Source organism: Rana temporaria, chromosome 7, assembly GCF_905171775.1.
Source record: "Rana temporaria chromosome 7, aRanTem1.1, whole genome shotgun sequence".
NCBI classification, from domain to species: domain Eukaryota; kingdom Metazoa; phylum Chordata; class Amphibia; order Anura; family Ranidae; genus Rana; species Rana temporaria.
Genome location: NC_053495.1, coordinates 36,804,861 through 36,826,228, shown reverse-complemented (window position 1 = coordinate 36,826,228; position 21,368 = coordinate 36,804,861). Strand labels below are relative to the sequence as shown.

The 21,368-nt window shown below is 43.5% G+C and overlaps 2 protein-coding genes across 4 annotated transcripts in view; one reads left to right on the top strand and one right to left on the bottom strand.

Annotated features, from left to right (window-relative positions):
• Positions 1-4,629, top strand: part of FLNB (filamin B) — a 295,799-nt gene extending 291,170 nt beyond the window's left edge. For all 3 annotated transcript variants that reach the window (XM_040359221.1, XM_040359220.1, XM_040359219.1), the window contains one exon: positions 114-4,629. In XM_040359221.1, coding sequence (XP_040215155.1) covers positions 114-301 — 188 coding nt within the window. In that variant the 3' untranslated portion in view covers positions 302-4,629. The remainder of the gene's footprint in view (positions 1-113) is intronic.
• A 2,241-nt stretch (positions 4,630-6,870) lies between these two features.
• LOC120945225 (protein ATP6V1FNB-like) lies at positions 6,871-11,671 on the bottom strand. The gene is made up of 2 exons (XM_040359218.1): positions 11,102-11,671; positions 6,871-7,118 (listed from the first exon to the last, which is right to left on the bottom strand). The coding sequence occupies exons 1-2, from the start codon at positions 11,526-11,528 to the stop codon at positions 7,000-7,002; spliced, it is 546 nt and encodes a 181-aa protein (XP_040215152.1). The 5' UTR covers positions 11,529-11,671; the 3' UTR covers positions 6,871-6,999.
• Positions 11,672-21,368: the final 9,697 nt, after the last annotated feature.

Genomic DNA, 21,368 nt, shown 5'->3' with positions numbered 1-21,368 from the left:
GCAAACTCTTTACAGTTAAAAAGCAGTATTAAAACCAAAAATGTAGTATTTTGCAGCTTACCAATCCTAATATTTACTTATTTGATTTACTTTTCCTTTCAATATCGTTCCAGGTTCCAATATATTATTAGTCGGTGTACACGGGCCCACAATCCCTTGTGAAGAAGTATCCGTAAAACATCTGGGCAACAAGCAGTATAATGTCACCTATCACGTGAAGGAGAAGGGAGACTACACCTTGGTGGTCAAATGGGGCGAGGAGCACATCCCAGGAAGTCCCTTCAACGTCACTGTTCCTTAATCTCCCAAAACTTGATTCCAAGGAGAACAGTATCAAAGACCTGTAATATCTGATTACACAGATCTGACATCTACAGATTTCTGGAAAATGGGGTGGGGGGGAAGAAAAAAAAAAGAAACTTGCATTGTAATTTTATGACTTTTTTTTTTTTTATACTAGGGAGATGAAAATTTGTATGTTTGTTTTAGGTGTCCATGTGATAATTTAAATAGCAAATCTCTACTTTTGGAAGGGCTTATTTATACTTCTCCACGTCTTTTAACCCTTTTGTCTGCCAAGTAGAATAACTAACTGGTTTTGTGGTAAATATGAATATTGGAAGGGGACCAAATTAAAGTGAAATAATCCGTATGATATTTAACTGGAATTTCCGCCCGTGATTGGTTATGTAATGGAACTACTGATTATACAAATTTGTAGTCCTCAATCTACAGACCAGTGCAATGTACAAACGGGGTGTAAATCTGGTACTTTTAATTGCAGTGATGTTTGTAAATTAGCATGAAGTGCACAGGAAGCAGCTGTTGCGGCCATTTTGAAAGCTGCAACAATGTCTTTGATACCAGTAATATGGTAAACATTTCTTAGGAGTTTAGTAGAGCTACACATGATAAAAAAAAAATACCTTTCGTCCAGATGTCCATACCATAGAATGGTACCCCATAGATGGCATTGGCACTTTAATTAAGAAGCTTAAATCTCTGTAACACTACATTGCTTTTCAGTAGTTTTATATGTTCATCCAAATCTCTTTATTTTAATTGTACAGTATAGGGCACAGGCTGGATATGCATAGACCCTGGGTTATAGGCTGCTACATTCAGGTGATTGGACACTGGCAAATCTTTTGGACAGGTCCCCCTTGGGCATACCTATACAACCCTACTCCTCTCCGTAAGGCCTCTGTTTATTCGAGTGTCCTAAAGTGATGAACCTCTTGAGGAAGTACACCTACCACTAGAGAATTAGGGAAGCTGCCATTGTTGAGCTCTTCTTATGGGAATGCTGGCTCCCTGGTTGTCAGCCTGATGCCTTGGCTTCACTGCTTTCTGAGTCACTGATCTGAAAGAAGTTTCGAGATCAGACATTCTGGCACTTATTTACAGCTTGGCTATTTTGGGTATGGTTGAACAGAGGCAGGTGACCAATAATTTCAGAAGGATTGCAATGGCAACCCTATACTTCTATCAAGACAAGTGTACTTTATGTTCTACTTTGTTTATTTTACAGTTACCTTTAGAGCAAGAACATCCAATGCTGAATAAGTATTTGAATAGAAGGGAGTGCACATAGCAATCCTGTTTTCCTGTTCATCTATAAACTTGTACTATATTTTAAGAATGGCGTTGCTATAGGTACCAGATCTTCTCCTTTCAGATACTTTACGAGCAAAAGGCATATGGTCTCAGCAAGAATACATTTTGGGCCTGTGAGGTGTCAAAGTATCATGTTGCCAGTAACAACCGTTTCTACAGAGATGCTGATTTTCCAACAATGGGCCCATCACATTTTCTGGCCTCCATTGATAAGTTTCCATTCTCATTATTCCATCATGTCTGCAAATTAGTCATATGAAGCAATTGAGCAGAACGTTTTAAATGGGAACAGTAACTACAGTATCTAAAACTGTGTTTGAGTGGCAAAGTACTGTATTAAAGGAAACGTGTACAATGAGAAGTACCAGTTGACAGCCTCTCTTTCCATGATGTGACCCACCCATAACGAATATGCAGATTGGAAAGTCTGAGTGGCTTAACTGTATAATCTTCCTCAGTGCCTCAGAAAATGCTGAAACCAATACCGGGTCAGCATAGGATACCAGGCACCTAGCATTCTCAGAAGGTGATGTTGACCTAAACACTCTGTATCTGTTTTCCTGGCTTATCTTGTATATGGTTTATTTTGTATTAAAAATAAAATTGTTATAAATGTCAGAACATAAAATAAACTTTCAGATAATACTGTGCAGACTGATAGCTGGAACACTGCCTATAAGGTCAATAATAACCATGCTCTATCTTGATCTACCCTGACCTATCTTGAGTAATACTAAATTATCAGTGTTGGCAGCATAGAACTAGGACATTTAAATGGATTATTTCAAGTATTTTGTGTAAACGCCTGTCATCCAACACCGTCCTTTACTGGTTTACAGGTTTAAAAAAAAGTGTATACTTTGCTACTGAATTAAAGAGTCCGTCCACCCAAAAGTGTTTTTTCGAGTTATAGATAAGTTTGGTAAGAAGTCATCTTCAAGCATCTTAAATGTCTTGAGGATTCAACTGGCACGATCTTCCTGCCATTGTCTAAGCCAAGGGTAGGCAACCTCGGCACTCAAGCTGTGCTGAGACTACAAATCTCATCGTGCCTCTGGGAATCCTACCCAATGGTATGATGCAGTGTCTCATGGAATTTGTGGTTTCACCACCACTGGAGGTTCCCTACCTCTATTCTAGGCTTTCTTCCTGCCATCTTGAAGTTGTGGATGGTTCTGGTCCTCCTGCTAATTTTTCTATGGTTGAAATAAACTAAAAATCCAGCATTGGGCTTCTTTTTTTGGCCATGGCTGGTGTGTAGAGGGAGCTAAAGTACATATACAGTATGTTGGCACCAAAGTTCCAAGAAATATAGGAACCTACTAGCAAAAGTATGGGTGTCATCAAATATGTTGGAATTTTTAAGTCCTAATGGGCATGAATAACATCTGTATTTCCAATACTGTGATGATTAGTGATAAGGAGTATGTAATGTACACCCCATCATTTACAGTGGACCAGTGTGGGGTATGTAACGTACTGCACAAAGTACAGAATGGGGCAGCCTGAAGTATGTCATATGAAAAAAGTGAAGGAGTCACGCTATGTAGTACACTGATAAGTATCATACAAACAATGAAAATTTGTGAGAAAAATACAATGGTGCTCGAAACAGTCGAACGAATGCAAAGAGAGATGAGGACAAATAATGCAGGTATGAAGTTCATAGAAACACAGCAGGAGACACTGAATCCCAAGTGTGGAATAATATCATCAATGTGTGATTGACAGACAGGAGACCTCCACCAACGAGTAACACAGACCCTTACCAGAGTCTCTGATCTCTGAGATCAAAACCAGCATATCTGCATAGACAACCACTGTTGCAATAGAGATGTAGGCAATCCACCATCCAGTCAGTGTATAATGGATATAGACTCAATCCCCCATAGGATCACCGGATAGATCAATCCGGGACATAGAAAAAAATCAGGAACAGCCCATAGTGTAAAACCGTTACAGGATTTATTAGGTAAAAAATAGATGTACACTTACAAGATAGTAGAATTGTACAGGCATTGGATAAAAACAGCCGGCCGGCCTGTTGGAGCGTGTGCCCGTATCCTACGGGTCCTCACACGTGGAACGCGGTGACGTCAGAGCGCCGCCTCCCGACGTTTCAAGAGGGACTTGATCAAATTTTTTCATTTGAAGTATGTCATACCCAGCACAGTGTGGAAATGCATCAGAAAATGTAATGTACAGCCCAACCAGAAAGTGCACACTTTTTTTGTTTAGATAGAAAACTTGGGACCTCTCTGTAACACACATTACACTAAACACTATCAAATGAGTGGTTGTGTTTGTCACTTCCTCTTGCTCACTTCCTGGTTTTCTGCTTTAATATATTGATGGGATGGGATAGCATTTCATTTAACTCTTCCACATCTACTAAAATCTGAAAAACACGTTTGTTTGGACTGTCCCATTTAATTTATTCCTTGTTGGTATCACAATATATGACCATTCACCCTAGACTTGTAGATGTTATTTATGTGTATAATTAGCATAAATTAAGCTGCATTGGTTGCAGTAAGACATTGGATTACCAAGTCTTCAAACAACTTTGGTAGTGATATTATATTCTATTTTAGGAATACTAAAACTAAATGCGCTTGGTGTGGATCGAAGCGCAAAAGTACATTTTGTGTAATGGATACATTCCTTTTGTGGCACTTTTATCTTAATGCAATCGTAAACACTGATTTTTTCTTTTCTGAGGAAGGTTACCATAGAAATTTTATATTTTCGGGGTGAAATGATCAAAAAGTTTAAAAAAAAAAATTGTCTGCTATAAAAAGTTATTTTAACATAGAACAATCTGTTTCCTTGTAACCATCTTTTTCTAGAATATTCAATACATTTTAAAACACTATTTTTGGATACACTAGCTAGCAAACCAAGATATTTGAAGCTTTTTACTGTGCTTTGTGCCTCACTGTGAAAGCCCACTACATTGTAAACCCCGAACCCGAGAAACCAATAAACTGGAATAAATTGTTTAGTATCTAATGGTCATTTTCCAGCTGTGTGATTGAGTTCTGATGGTAAATGTTGTTAAAATGTGTTCTTATGAATAAACCAGGGGGTAATTTGGTATATTTGGGGATTTGGGATACAAGGGAATGGTCCATGTAACCATACAGTTGATTTATCTGCCAATGGATTTTAAGATCTGTACATTCATTCTTAAGGTTTGAACAGCCCTGCGAGATAACATGAAGGATAACAGCTTTTTTATTGTTACATTGGTGTCATCTCCCCATCCCAGCCTGCTGGTTGGACAGTGAAGGAACAGCAGTTGACAGATGAGGTTCTTCTCTTTGCTCTCACTTCCTGTCTGCTTGTTGATTAAGCTGTGGCTGCCCAAAGAATGCTAATGGTATTGTCTACTGCCTATGTCCCTTTCTGTTCACTGTGGTTTAGTCCACCAGCCTCTACATGACTATTGAATCCTGTAGTGATATATGGCCTGGTAGAGCCACAACCTGCGGAAGCGGGCATGTGAAGAGTCTTCAGGTGACCATTGCATAGCTTCTTTTGCAGGGAACTAGGAACATTTTCAAGGAAAAGTTCTGAGGGCTCTTTCACACAAGCATTGGAAAAAGGCAGTGGTTTTCTTGTTTACTGATTCCCAGCTGCCTATCAATGCCACTCAAAATCGATAAAATAGGGCTGATGTACACAGTGCACCGCTGGCATAGCTTTGTGCTGCATTGAGGTAAAAATAGCGCTACCTGCATAGTTCAACAAGCGTTCACTTCTATTGAATGTACCAGCAGTGTACTGTAAGTGAGCCTATAGAGTTTATAGCTTGTTCACACTGGAAATAAAAGAAGGTGTTTGAGTTGGGTTGTTAACGCTTCTCAAACCCTTAATAAAGCAGTCTGCAATTAATGTGGACAGTGGACAGAGTGGTTCACATCAAAACATGAAGCATTTGTGTTGCGTCACGGCACTTCAAAAATGAAGCTACACATCAAGTTTGGAAGGAGTTGAAGCATCTAGACTCCTTTCATCCAAGTCTATTGTAAACAATGCTGTATCCTGGCCTAGGGCAGCACTTTGCAGGGGGGCAGCACAGAAAGAGTCCCCGCCGGCTTGTGCTACACTGTTAGTATAGCGCCAGTCTTATGCGGTGGACTGGGCTGAGAGGCAAAGAAGTCTAGTGCCCCCATAAAGTGGCCACACTGCTTCCGGTATGCAGGAGGCCGGCATTCAGCAATTGTGATGGGGGGGGGGGGGGCGCTACTTCTAATTTTGACTGTCCTATCATCCTGGACCACAACCCTTCCTCACTGTGCTATGTTTTCTGCTGCACCATTGGCATGGTTATATCTTCTTAGTCCTCTCCATAAAATTATCTGAAATTTGTGCTCAAAGAAGAACTATAGGCAGCATTTTTTTTTGTTTTGGATGGAGTAAGGGAGGGTTATAGCCCCTGTCAGTTTATTTTTTACCAACCCCGTCCCATTGCAGAGATTTTCCTTCACTTCCTGCCCCATAGGCAAACAGGAAGTGAGAGGAAATCTATGCAAATTAAGGGAATCCATTGCCCCCCCTCCCAGGCCCAATTTGAAAAATCAGGGCGAGTCTTAAAGTGATGTGGCCTTGACAGGAAGGGGTGGGTCATATTTAAATTAGGGGGTGCATGAGTTTAGTCAGGCCTAGGGCAGCACAAAACCTAAATACACTACTGATTTAAAGCACCATAATTCTGCCAGCATGCGTTTTGTGGCATGTTAGGCCTTGTTTACAACGACAAACGGCATCTGGGGTTCGGTTTTAACACGCGTCAAATGCTCATAGGGTATTTGGGGAGCGTTTCTTAACGCTTGTCACGTGTATAGGACAACGCGCATTAAGGAATTGGTGTGTTTGTTCAACACTATATGTGTGCTAATGCATGTTAAATGCTGTTTTACAATTCAACTTCTGTGTGAAAACTTTAAACTTAGTACTGACACAGAAAATTAGGGGGACACCTTACCCCCATATATGCCTCACATCAATATTTGAAAAAAGTGGATTTTTTTTTTTTTTTGCACTGACTGTCACACATGTATTCAAACAAGTAACTACCATGTTGTTAAATTGCAACCTTTGCTGTGCTCTGCTTGGTCTTGTAGAACCGGTTTAGAAAGGTGCAATGTACATTGTGTTGTCACCATACAATAGCCAGTAAACAGAGCAGCCACTTTTGATCCCATAATGTGCACAAATCTCTATACTTCTAAATGGTACATAAACTACCAGTCTATAAAGAAACATTTAATACAGAACAGCCTGATGTGATTGGACACATTTTCTTATATTAAGAATGGTCAAGCAAAAATGTATTTAAAAATGTAAATCAGAAAATCATTGGAGTGATGGCGACGGTCACAGCATCTTGTCGGTGTCTTTTGGTATAGAAATTACACCATTCTTGCTATAAAACGTGTCTTTCACTATGCGGGATCTTCCATGGATCGGAGTCTTGAATTCTTTTACTACATCACCTGGAATGGGAATGTAGAATGCAGTTTTACTGGAAAGCAATGTACGGTAAATGTTTAACTCAATAATTCCAATACGAAACATGCTGCTGGCTGGACCAGAGATGGTCAAAGTTTTGTGATCCAAGATCCAGTAGAAGCTGCATAGCCTCATATGGTAACAATTACCTAGACCAGGGGTCTCCATACTGTGGCCCTTTGCTTGCTTTTATATGGCTCTTGGGGCATTATTCACACCCACTGTCAGCAACAGTAGGGTATAGTTCCTACCACAGATGGGGAACGTTTCTTCCCATGGACACCATTGATGGGGGTACTATTCCTCCCACTGACACCAATGATGGGACACTTTGGGGGTTATTTACAAAAGGCGAATCCACTTTGTGCTACAAGTGCAGTCACTGTAAATCTGAGGGGTAGATCTGAAATTAGGGGAAGCTCTGCTGATTTTATCATCCAATCACGTGCAAGCTAAAATGCTGATTTTATTTTTCTTGCATGTCCCCCTCGGATCTACAGCGATTGCACTTTCCACTTGTAGTTTTCACTTGTGCAAAGTGGATTTGTCTTTCATAAATAACCTCCAATATCTTCCACTGATACCAACGACGGGGCATTATTACTCCCCCTAATACCAATGATAGGGCATTGTTCAATTCCACTGACGTCGGGACATTTTCTTCTCCCACTTGCCACCCACTAAAGTTGGAAGTACAGTAAATTGGCCTTTTTGTTTATAAAGTTTGGAGACCCTCGACTGCTGATATCAAACTGCATATGGGGTTGTATAAATAGGCGTTTTCTCACTTTGATGAGGGTAAAAAGCACAAATATTAAATGCAAGTCTGTACTGTGCTTTGCATTTAAATTCATGTACTTGAATGCAAAAGACAGCATTTGCCCCAATCGATCCACTGAGGGTCCATCTCTGGGTTGGATCACAGGCTACCCCCCCAAGTCCAAATTCCAGGGTGTATTACAACTTAAGAAGATTGACCTGATTTCAATGCAAGCATTTGGGATGCACTAAGGCTGCATTCACATCTAGGCGGACGAAATCGCGGCGTTTTGTCGCCGCAAATCGCGGTAAAAATAGCGGCGTTTTGTACCGCGATTTGCGGTGACAAAATGCCGGTATTGTCCGCCTAGATGTGCCCCAAGATCACCCCCTCTATGGAGATGATTCCCATCTCCTAGCCGAACGCTCGAAGACGCCTGAAAAAAAGGTCCGGGACCTTTTTTCACGCGGCAGGCGACCGGCGTTCGGCGTGGAGATGTGAACCATCTCCATAGAGGGACATCTGTTTTCAGCCCTCTGGCGGCAGCGGCGTAGCGCTACAGGTGTAAAAACGCCTAGGTGTGAATGCAGCCTTAAACAAGTGTACACAGTTGTGCCTTTATATCTGTTTTGGCATATCAATGTTAAAAAAAAAAACTCCTGGAAAGGTCTAGCCAAAATAGTATATTATAATATTAAAACGTTGCTAAACCTTTGTTTTTTACATTAAAATAACAAATATGTCATACTTACCTGCTCTGTGCAGTGGTTTTACACAGAGCAGCCCAAATCCTCCTCTTCTCAGGTCCCTCACTGGCACTCCTGGCCCCTCCTTCCCGCCTTGTGCCACCACAGCAAGCAGCTTGCTGTGGGGCACCCAAGTAGGCACACGCAAGCCATGGCTCTGTGTGTCCATTCCCACATGGAGCCTCGGCGCTGCCCCCTCTGTCTCCTGATTGGCTCACTGGCTGTGATTGGCTCCCGCTGCTGCCAAAGTCCAAATAGGAGTGCAAGTCTCCAGAGAGCCAAGGCTCTTGTGGACATTGTTAGATTGAAAGAGGGCTCAGGTAAGTATTAGGGGAGGCTGGGGGGTCTGCTGCATATAGTTTTTTACCTTAATGCATAGAAGATAAAAAACCCTGTGCCTTTACTACCACTTTAAACACTATTCTGTGGTCTGCCTTCCTGTTAGAGGGTTGGATAGGGTCATTCTTCATGGTCTCACTGTGTTGGATTAGGGACTATGAACTGTAATGTGCATAAAGCAGTGCATGTGACCACACCTAATATGCTCTTCTCATTCCAAACAAATGGAAAAGAAGAAAGAAAAGTGGAGGTTTGGGAGCTCACAGAGGCAGAAAAATACAGTAAAGCTTCGTACACACAATCGGATTTTCCGACAACAAATGTGTGATGGCAGGGTTTTGTCAGAAAATCTGACCGTTTGTATGCTTCATCAGACAATTGTTGTCGGATTTTCCGACAACAAATGTTTTGTAGCATGCTTTAAAACTGTCCGACAACAAATGTGTTATGTCGGATTATCCAACCGCGTATACGCAAGAAAAAAATGCAAGGTACAAACACGCATGCTCAGAAGCAATGTTAAGCATAGCACATTAGCAGAAGTTGCCCAAAGGGTGGTGTTAAGAGCAGAAAAAACACATAGTTTCTGTTTGTTTAGCAACAAAAGTTTTGCCATTTGTATGCAGAACAAGTTCACGGCCAACACCCTTTGGACAAAATTCCACGGCTTTGTCTGATGGAAATCCAATCGTGTGTATGAGGCTTTAGAAACCATTTCATGAAAAATAGATCATGGGGGCCAATAGAGTAGTAGTAGGGAGTAGGGAATGCATATGAATTAGTTTTGAAGAGTAAGGATATTTAGTGTTGGTTTGTTTATCAGACACTGGGCTGCCGGTGATGGGAGTTCAATGGGTTTACAGAAAATCTGTACTATGATAATATGGAGGCTGCCATTGTTGACCTCTTCTGATGTTGAACAATTTAGAAAATTGCCTGGCTGGCATGCTGGTCCAAAGACTTCTATAGTTTCTAAGCACAGATTCAGAACCAGAATGCAGATCAGAAGCACTGACTCTAATTTACAGACTTGTTCTGAATCGACAACAATTTTTTTTATTAATTTGGAATTGCTCTACATATTAACTACTTGCCGACCAGCCGCCGTATAACGGTGGCAGGTCGGCTCCCCTGCGCGAGAGCACGTAGCTCTACGTCACCTCACGAAGCGGCCACTAGGGGCGCGTGCGCGCCGCCCGCTCGTCCTTGATCCCGACGTGTGCGATCACCGCCGGGCACCCGTGATTGCTCGTTACAGAGCGAGAATTGGGAGCTGTGTGTGTAAACGCACAGCTCCTGGTCCTGTCGGGGAGAAATGCTTGACCGTCTGTTCATACAATGTATGAACAGAAGAGCAGTCATTTCCCCTAGTGAGTCCACCCCCCCCTACAGTTAGAACACACCCAGGGAACATACTTAACCCCTTCCCCGCGCCCTAGTGTTAACCCCTTCCCTGCCAGTGGCATTTTTATAGTAATCCAATGCATTTTTATAGCACTGATCGCTATAAAAATGCCAATGGTCCCAAAAATGTGTCAGAAGTGTCCGCCATAATGTCGCAGTACCGAAAAAAAATCGCTGATCGCCGCCCTTACTAGTGAAAAAAAAAATGCAATAAAACTACCCCCTATTTTGTAAACGCTATAACTTTTGCGCAAACCAAGCGATTTTTTTTTTTTATTATTTATTTATTTTTTTTACGAAAAATAGGTAGAAGAATACGTATCGGCCTAAACTGAGGAAAAAATCGTTTTTTTTTATATATTTTTGGGGGATATTTATTATAGCAAAAAGTAAAAAATATTATTTATTTTTTTTTCAAAATTGTCGCTCTATTTTTGTTTATAGCGCAAAAACTAAAAACCTGCAGAGGTGATCAAATACCACCAAAAGAAAGCTCTATTTGTGGGAAAAAAAGGACGCCAATTTTGTTTGGGAGCCACGTCGCACGACCGCGCAATTGTCAGTTAAAGTGACGCAGTGCCGAATCGCAAAAAGTGCTCTGGTCTTTGACCAGCAATATGATCCGGGGGTTAAGTGGTTAACAGTTGCAATGATTTTTTTTTTTTTTTCGTCACTGGTTCTTGTTTTTCTACAAAAAAATTAAATATCCAGAACGTACCTAACCTCCAGCCGTATTCCCAAGATGACAAGAGGGGATGTGGATACTTTTCCTCTGGGCCATACTGCTTTCTGTTCTTCAGATACAAGTACCTTCCCTTGCCCTCCTTGGTGAAGCCATCATATAAGACTTTGGAGGAGTGAAGATTGACCGGTTTCATCTCGGACAGGTTCAGGATGTCCATCCGGTCATGGTCTGGTTCGTCCACCCTGCTCACTAGGGGTTGAGGAGTCTTGATAAGAGGCGGTAAGGTGGTCACAGGCTGGGGGATGAAAAACGCTCTCTTTTTTCTGGTGGTCTGCTGCATTTTGGGTTCATTAGGATGTTCTTTGTTGTAGTTAAGCTTCCAAGTCATCCTAGTGAGAGTTTCCTTGTCAATGATCTCTTTCCAGCAATTCTGGTTTCTGGTTGTCAGCAGGTCTCTCATGGCGAATGGAAGGGGTTATGCAATCAGGTTCTTACTGGGGGGAAAGGAGAAGATTACCTGCAGTCAGGCCAGTGAAATGTGATCAGTAGCTCCTGTTTGGAGTTTATTGACATCTCCTGGGAGACTGCGGTGTGAAGAGAATGGGCAAGGAGGAGCTGGATAGACAAACACTGACACGGCAACTCTACAAAACGTGTCATGAATTAATTACAAAGCACGGCACTGTCAGATCATTGTGAAGGGAAACGACTGTGGCACTCAGAGACAGTATTTACACATACACTTCTACAATTGAATTCATTCAGATAACCACGAAGATCATTGGGCCAGATTCACAAAAGAGATACGACGGCGTATCTCCTGATACACCGTCGTATCTCTGAGAGTATCTATGCGGCTGATTCATAGAATCAGTTACGCATAGATAGCCCTAAGATCCGACAGTTGTAATTGACTTATACCGTCGGATCTTAGGATGCAATACTTTGGCCGCCGCTGGGTGGAGTTTGCGTCATTTTCCAGCGTCGGGTATGCAAATTAGCTTTTACAGCGATCCACGAAGATACGCGCGTTCGTTACGTCGTCGCTCGCCGTTTTTTCCCGTCGTAAAGTTAAGAGTGCTATTAACATGGTGTAAAATGACTCCACCATGTTAAAGTATGGCCGTCGTTCCCGCGTCGAATTTTAATATTTTTTTTTTCGCCGTAAGTACGTTACGCACGTCGCTATTCACAAACACGTCGGGGCGCCGTAATTTTGCGCAAAGCACGGCGGGAAAATTGTGAACGGAGCATGCGCAGAACGTCTGGCGCGGGAGCGCGCCTAATTTAAATGGTACACGCCCCATTTGAATTGGGCGGGCTTGCGCCGGACGGCTTTACGTTACACCACCGTAAGTTTACACGCAAGTGCTTGGTGAATCAGGCACTTGCTCTGAAAACTTGCGGCGGTGTAACGTAAACGGGTTACGTTACGCCGCCGCATTTGTACCTGAATCTGGCCCATTGTTCCTTATGCTCATCTCAAGAACTGGAAATAAACAGCTAGACATATAAAAATTATTTCCTACACTTAATTAGAACACTTAAGGAATGTTTTGTAACAGGCCCAAAATGGGACAGAAAATAGGCCCGGGCATTTTAGATTCAGCAGCCCTTTATTTTTTACCAAAACCTTATTGTGAGAGGGGGACCAAGACCCCTTGAAGGCTTATTGGAGGGCGACAGAACAGCACAGCGCGAGAGAAGAAGAATAAAGACCATATCTGGCTACACCCATAGGCCCGGATTCACGTAGCACTTACGCCGACGTATCTCGAGATACGCCGCGTGAATGTGCGCCGTCGTATCTATGCGCCGTGCCCATACAACTAGATACCCCTGAAATTAGGCTTCATCCGACATAAGTTTCCTACGCCGTCGTATCGTGGGCGCATATTTACGCTGGCCGCAAGGGGCGCTTCCATTGATTTACGATTCGAATATGCAAATGAGGGAAGATACGCCGATTCACGAACATACTTGCGCCCGGCGCATTCATATACGCGGTTTACGTAAGTCGTACATCCGGCGTAAAGTTAAGCCCCATAAAGCAGGTGTAAGTCATGTTAAGGTATGGACCAGGGAACAGCTGTCGTATTTTACGTCGTTTACGTAGTAGTACGTGAATAGGCCTGGGCGTAGGTTACGTTCACGTCGTAGGCAGTGATTCGACGTATCTTAGGGAGTATTTCCGATGTGATTCTGAGCATGCGCACTGGGATGCTTCCACGGGACAGCGCATGCGCCGTTCGTTCGGCCCATCATTTGCATGGGGTCACGCTTCATTTAAATGGATCACGCCCACTTCCACCTACTTTGAATTAGGCCGGGTTACGCCGACGAACTTACGTTACGCTGGCGCAACTTTGGGAGCAAGTGCTTTGTGAATACTGTGCTCGCAGCTCTGCACTACGTTGGCGTAGCGTATATTCGATACGCTACGCCGGCATAACTATGTGCCGAGGTACGTTAATACGGGCCATAGTGTATCCAAAGCACGTTGCGTATCCTGATGCATCTTTATTTCTCCGACAACATGCCTAGGCTACCAGCCTACTATCCCTCCCCGAACGCAGCATCCTCTACTGAGCGCCAGTATGTCTACAAAAGGTCATCCCCAAAAGTGAAGGACTATAAGTTCCAGTATGAACCTCTAAGATCTAAGGATGTGACCCGTTAAATCTCAGGGGTTCATGCTGGGACTTATAGTTTTTCAGTAGTTGGGGGGGGTCACGTCCTCTGCTCTGAGGATTTCATGCTGGGACTTGTATTCCTTCACTAGTTGGGGGAGTAGTGGGGGTGTCACGTCCTCTGCTCTGAGGATTTAATGGTGGGACTTGTAGACCTTCACTTTGGGGGATCACATCAAACCCCTGAGATCTAAGAATGTGACCTCCTCCTCCCCTTTCTATTCCTCCGAGGGTGTTATCTGTCATCCAGCTCAGCTGCCACTCTCTCTATCCCTGCCCGGTGTTCTGTCGCGAAGTGCCCGGCTATCGAATAGTGCCCGGGTGGAACTGTGCATGCGCCGCACGGAACCGCAGCACGATCACCTGTTGTCTCGCATTGCCGAGGCACGAGAATAGTTATAAAGGGGGACAATTTTTAAATTATGGGCAGTGGTGGGGGGTGTTATTTTTATTGATGGCCAAACAAAGCTGCAAAAGAAGTCTTTATCTAATATAGAAAAAGCCATCCTTCAATTGACTACACACCCCGCAAGCATCCAGAAAGAATAGCTGAAAAAGATTTCTTTTGCAAAATTGTTTGGCCATTGATAAAAATTGCACCCCCACCACTGCCCAGCTGTGTCGGGTTATGCGGCTGTCAGCTCACTCCGCCGGCTGGCAGTTGCATAAACCAACTGTAAAAAAAAAAAGTCCTGCTCCCTGGATATATATATAAGAGACAGCCCACACCACACACATATATACATACATATATATATATATATATATATATATATATATATCTCCAGCAAGAGACAGCCCACATGTATATCTACTGGCAGCAGCATTAATAGACACCAACCTAAAAAGCAAGACAATAATGACAGTTAAACAATTACCGAAAAGCAGTCTTGGTCTGGCAGTCAGGAGTCCTAGGACACCACACGGCAACTCTTCCTCACAAAAGGAACATCCGCTCTTCTACAGGAAGAGGCAGAGTGCAGCTGATATCACTCCGCCCTCCCCTCTCTTAAGGCTGCAGCCGGAACTATAGGAGCTGTGTCGGGTTATGCGGCTGTCAGCTCACTCCGCTGGCTGACAGTTGCATAAACCAACTGTAAAAAAAAAAAAAAAAGTCCTTCTCCCTGGATATGTATATCCAGCAAGAGACAGCCCACATATATATATATACACACACACACACACACAGCAAGAGACAGCCCACATATGTATGTATATATATATATATATATATATATATATACAGGTCATTCTCAAAAAATTAGCATATTGTGATAAAGTTCATTATTTTCTGTAATGTACTGATAAACATTAGACTTTCATATATTTTAGATTCATTACACACAACTGAAGTAGCTCAAGCCTTTTTATTGTTTTAATATTGATGATTTTGGCATACAGCTCATGAAAACCCAAAATTCCTATCTCAAAAAATTAGCATATCATGAAAAGGTTCTCTTAACAAGCTCTTAACCTAATCATCTGAATCAACTAATTAACTCTAAACACCTGCAAAAGATTCCTGATGCTTTTAAAAACTCCCAGCCTGGTTCATTACTCCAAACCGCAATCATGGGTAAGACTGCCGACCTGACTGCTGTCCAGAAGGCCATCATTGACACCCTCAAGCAAGAGGGTAAGACACAGAAAGAAATTTCTGAAAGAATAGGCTGTTCCCAGAGTGCTGTATCAAGGCACCTCAGTGGGAAGTCTGTGGGAAGGAAAAAGTGTGGCAGAAAACGCTGCACAACGAGAAGAGGTGACCGGACCCTGAGGAAGATTGTGGAGAAGGACCGATTCCAGACCTTGGGGGACCTGCGGAAGCAGTGGACTGAGTCTGGAGTAGAAACATCCAGAGCCACCGTGTACAGGCGTGTGCAGGAAATGGACTACAGGTGCCGCATTCCCCAGGTCAAGCCACTTTTGAACCAGAAACAGCGGCAGAAGCGCCTGACCTGGGCTACAGAGAAGCAACACTGGACTGTTGCTCAGTGGTCCAAAGTACTTTTTTCGGATGAAAGCAAATTTTGCATGTCATTCGGTAATCAAGGTGCCAGAGTCTGGAGAAAGACTGGGGAGAGGGAAATGCCAAAATACCTGAAGTCCAGTGTCAAGTACCCACAGTCAGTGATGGTCTGGGGTGCCATGTCAGCTGCTGGTGTTGGTCCACTGTGTTTTATCAAGGGCAGGGTGAATGCAGCTAGCTATCAGGAGATTTTGGAGCACTTCATGCTTCCATCTGCTGAAAAGCTTTATGGAGATGAAGATTTCATTTTTCAGCACGACCTGGCACCTGCTCACAGTGCCAAAACCACTGGTAAATGGTTTATTGACCATGGTATTACTGTGCTCAATTGGCCTGCCAACTCTCCTGACCTGAACCCCATAGAGAATCTGTGGGATATTGGGAAGAGAAAGTTGAGAGACGCAAGACCCAACACTCTGGATGAGCTTAAGGCCGCTACCGAAGCATCCTGGGCCTCCATAACACCTCAGCAGTGCCACAGGCTGATTGCCTCCATGCCACGCCGCATTGAAGCAGTCATTTCTGCAAAAGGATTCCCGACCAAGTATTGAGTGCATAACTGAACATAATTATTTGAAGGTTGACTTTTTTTTTATTAAAAACACTTTTCTTTTATTGGTCGGATGAAATATGCTAATTTTTTGAGATAGGAATTTTGGGTTTTCATGAGCTGTATGCCAAAATCATCAATATTAAAACAATAAAAAGGCTTGAACTACTTCAGTTGTGTGTAATGAATCTAAAATATATGAAAGTCTAATGTTTATCAGTACATTACAGAAAATAATGAACTTTATCACAATATGCTAATTTTTTGAGAATGACCTGTATATATATATACATACACACACACACACAGCAAGAGGCAGCCCACATATATATCTACTGGCAGCAGCATTAATAGACTCATACTTAAAAAGCAAGACAAAAATGACAGTTAAACAATTACCAAAAGCAGTCTTGGTCTGGCAGTCAGGAGTCCCAGGACAGGACACCACACTACACGGCAACTCTTCCTCACAAAAGGAACATCCGCTCTGCTACAGGGAGAGGCGGAGTGCAGCTGATATCACTCCGCCCTCCCCTCTCTTAAAGCGGAGCTCCGCCATAAAAAAAAATATTAAAAGCCAGCAGCTACAAATACTGCAGCTGCTGACTTTTAATAAATGGACACCTACCTGTCCTGGAGTCCAGTGACGTCGGCAGCAGAAGACGAGTAATCGCTTGTCTCTTGGCTGCCCCCACCACCATCCTTGGTGAGGGAATCAGGAAGTGAAGCGTTGAGGCTTCACTGCCCGGTTCCTTACTGCGCATGCGCGAGTCGCGCTGCACCGTCCTCATTGGTCCCCGCTGTGTTCTGGAATACGTGTGTTTCCCAGAACACAACGGGGGGTGGACGGGAAGTTACGCACTGCCCGCAGAGTGTATTCCCGGAAGTGGGTGCAAATACCTGTCTTAGACAGGTATCTGCACCCCCCTGAAAGGTGCCAAATGTGACACCGGAGGGGGGGAGGGTTCCGATGAGTGGAAGTTCCACTTTATGGTGGAGATCCGCTTTAAGGCTGCAGCCAGAACTATAGGAGCTGTGTCGGCTTATGCGGCTGTCAGCTCACTCCGCCGGCTGGCAATTGCATAAACCAACTGTAAAAAAAAAAAAAAACCCTGACGAGCTTCTACTCCCACTGTATCACCAGAGGAAGAAGATGATGAGGACAAAGAATTTGCACAGAGACAAGTTTCTACTCCCACTGGATCACCAGAGGAAGAAGAAGATGATGAGGAAGAAGAATATGCACAGCGACAAGTTCCTACTCCCACTGTATCACCAGAGGAAGAAGAAGATGATGAGGAAGAAGAATATGCACAGCGACAAGTTCCTACTCCCACTGTATCACCAGAGGAAGAAGAAGATGATGAGGAAGAAGAATATGCACAGCGACAAGTTCCTACTCCCACTGTATCACCAGAGGAAGAAGAAGATGATGAGGAAGAAGAATATGCACAGCGACAAGTTTCTACTCCCACTGTATCACCAGAGGAAGAAGAAGATGATGAGGAAGAAGAATATGCACAGCGACAAGTTCCTACTCCCACTGTATCACCAGAGGAAGAAGACGATGATGAGGAAGAAGAATATGCACAGCGACAAGTTTCTACTCCCACTGTATCACCAGAGGAAGAAGAAGATGATGAGGAAGAAGAATATGCACAGCGACAAGTTCCTACTCCCACTGTATCACCAGAGGAAGAAGAAGATGATGAGGAAGAAGAATATGCACAGCGACAAGTTCCTACTCCCACTGTATCACCAGAGGAAGAAGACGATGATGAGGAAATAGTGCCTTTCTAAATATGGCTTACAGAAACTTAACGTGATGCATGAAATATGAATGTGAGAGGAGGAGGAGAGCCGACTAAGGCCCCTTTCACACTGGGGCCGGAGGCCCGAATGGCCGGTATAGTGCCGCTAAAAATAGCGGCGCTATACCGTCGGATTTGCCGCGGGATTCGGCCGTTAGCGGTGCGGTATTAACCCCCGCTAGCGGCCGATAAAGGGTTAATACCGCCCGCAATGCGCCTCTGCAGAGGCGCATTGCAGGTGGTATTACCGCGGTTTCCCATTGTTTTAAATGGGAAGGAGCGGTATACACGCCGCTCCTCTCACCGCTCCAAAGATGCTGCTGGAAGGAGATTTTTTTCTCTCCCGCCAGCCCTCTGAGTTTTTCAGGCGGTATAGCAGCGCTATTTTTAGCGCTGTACCGCCTGAAAAACTCCTCAGTGTGAAAGGGGTTTTAAGTGACTAAAACAATACAAAGATTACTCAGTCCAGAGGTGGAAATCCTACCATTGTTCAGGGAAGCTGAGAGGATCAAGGTTGAGAGTACTAGTCCAAGCTCTGAGAAAGAAACAAGAGACTTGATCAATTTTATAATATCTGTGTTCATTTACAGTTGAACAAGCTTTAGGTAATTACATTATCTCTTCCATAAATATAGCCATATAGGTAGATTCAGAAAGAGTTAGGCCGGCTTATCAGTAGATACGCCGACCTAACTCAGAATCTACGCCGACTTCTGTTTAAGTGTATTCTCAAACAGAGATACGCTTAAACATATCTAAGATACGACGGCTTGCGCCGTCCTATCTTAAGTTGCAATATTGAGGCTGGCCGCTAGGTGGCGCTTCCATTGCGGTCGGCGTAGAATATGTAAATTAGTAGATACGCCGATTCACGAACGTACGCCCGGCCGCCGCAGTACATTTAAGCCGTTTCCGTAAGGCACTATCAGGCCTAAAGTTATTCCATCTATTAGATGGAATAGTAATGTTAAAGTATGGCCGCCGTTCCCGCTTCGAGATTCAAAATGTTTACGTAGTTTGCGTAAGTCGTCCGCGAATAGCGATTTACGTCGTTTACGTCCACGTCGAAATCAATAGGCCCGTGCGGCGTACTTAGCCGCAATGCACACTGGGAAATGTAGGCGCCCGGCGCATGCGCAGTTAAAAAAAACGTCAAATACGTAAGGTCAAGCTCCATTAACATAAAACACGCCCCCTTACACACATTTGAATTAGGCGCCCTTAAGCCCGCCCGCTTTAGGCTATGCCGCCGTAACTTAGCAGGCAAGTACATTGTGAATCAGATGAAGACATGTGACACGTGTCGTAACGCGTAGGAATTGGACGGGAGGACGTACACCTGGAGTGACGTATACAGGCGCTTGAAACGCCGCTCGTTTTGAAATTTCTTTGCTGTATGATTTTAGATCGAATGTAAGCGCAGGTTTTTTCCTCTATTAAAATCTCCCTGTGTTTACTACTTCACGATTGGAGTCCCCTCCTCTGTTTTTTGTTTCCCCTGCTTTCTTCTTGGGCACGATTACTGTTTGGACGGACTGAGGATCCAGCCATGGTTGTCTAATGAGGATTGGTGGAGTCTACATACGGAGGATTGTCAGTGATACCAATAGTGGATGCACTTTATTATCTGCGTGGAGGTAAGAGTCCCGGGAGCCCAGGGAGGGAGCATTATACCCGTCTGGCAACACTTCTTATTGGATTGTTCTGAGATCACATTAGTTCCATTTTTCTGGCAGTTTATGCACATTTTGAACTATTATTTGATCACCACTTTTTATTTGTATTTTTAACCTATTTATGGACACTTTATCATGGTTATTGATTCAACTCCAGCGATTTTATTTGAATTTTGATTTTTGGATGTTTTTTCACCTTTAACACTTGATTTTATTGAGCTTTTTTGCTCTCTTCTTTGTCATCACTTATTACTATTTTTCACCATGTCTGCGTGTTAGGATGCGCGGAACCCCATTTTATCACATTGTGAATCATGTACTTGCCTAGCTAACTTATGGCGGCGTAGCCTAAACACGCTAAGCTATGCCGCCGCAAGTTTAGGCCAATGTACCTGAATCTACCTAATCGTGTCAATCAGTGGGCCTTTTTTTTTGCAAAATATATTTTTATTAAGAAAGACAATAAAAGTAATCACAGGACATCAATCAAAAGAAACAGAGAGTGAATCTGCACTCCACATAAACAGTTGAGAACTTGATATCATTGTATGGTGTATAAAAATAGTGCTCCCATGGGCCCAACATCGCAAACATGACTGGACATTCCCTCACCCTGTCGCTCGCCGACACCGGCACAAGCAGAGGGGGGCCAAATAAGCCTCCAACAAACCTCCACCCGCTCCTCCTCCGGCGAGCAACATACCCCCGCGTGAAGGCCACGCCGGGGCGGGGCCGAGGCGCCAGCACAGCCGTGCTAGCCCTCTCAACAGTCTCTGGATACTACAGCAATGGGTCCGAAGTGAGCAAACCGGCAGCTATATCATTGTCTTAAACCCAACCTCAGTGGGCCTTTTTCATATCACAGTGCTGAAATATGCTTATTTCTGTGTTCTCACTAATATACTGTAGTAAACAAGCTTGAACTGTTTCAATAATACTGTGTGAGTCTCTCATTATTAGTACAGTTGGTAAGATGACTGAACCCAGGGTGTCAGAGGTAATGGAGGATTTGCAGAGTCGAGGTAATCAGTGGGGTACAGAGTCTATTAGCAGCCCTCACGGGGGTGCCGCTACACATGAAGAAAGTTTTGACTTTTTAAGGCCTTATGTACACAGGTGGTTGGGGCTGTAAAATGTAAAATGTGGGCGTATTACTACCGCAAGAGCCACAAGTGCTACATACAGCCACCCATAGAAATCAATAGCTGTATGTGGGTGTAGACCAGTACTTGTATAAACATGCATGCATACACATCTATGACACGTCTACGTCCAGGGTGTTATGTCCATACACAGGTGTGTGTTTATGCAAGTACTGACATATACTGATTCACAATGGCATACAGCCATTCATTTCTTTGGGCAGCCGTATACAGCACTTGTGGCTCATGGGTGGGAGTTTTTTTCTAATTTTCTATTGTTAGTCCGAAGGCACCTGTGTCCATGTGGCCTTGTTAATCAACTTAAATCATTAAAAATTACATTCTAAAGTTAATTTTCTCATTGGTGTTATGAATTACTTGCACGTGTATACATGGGCGTCCACT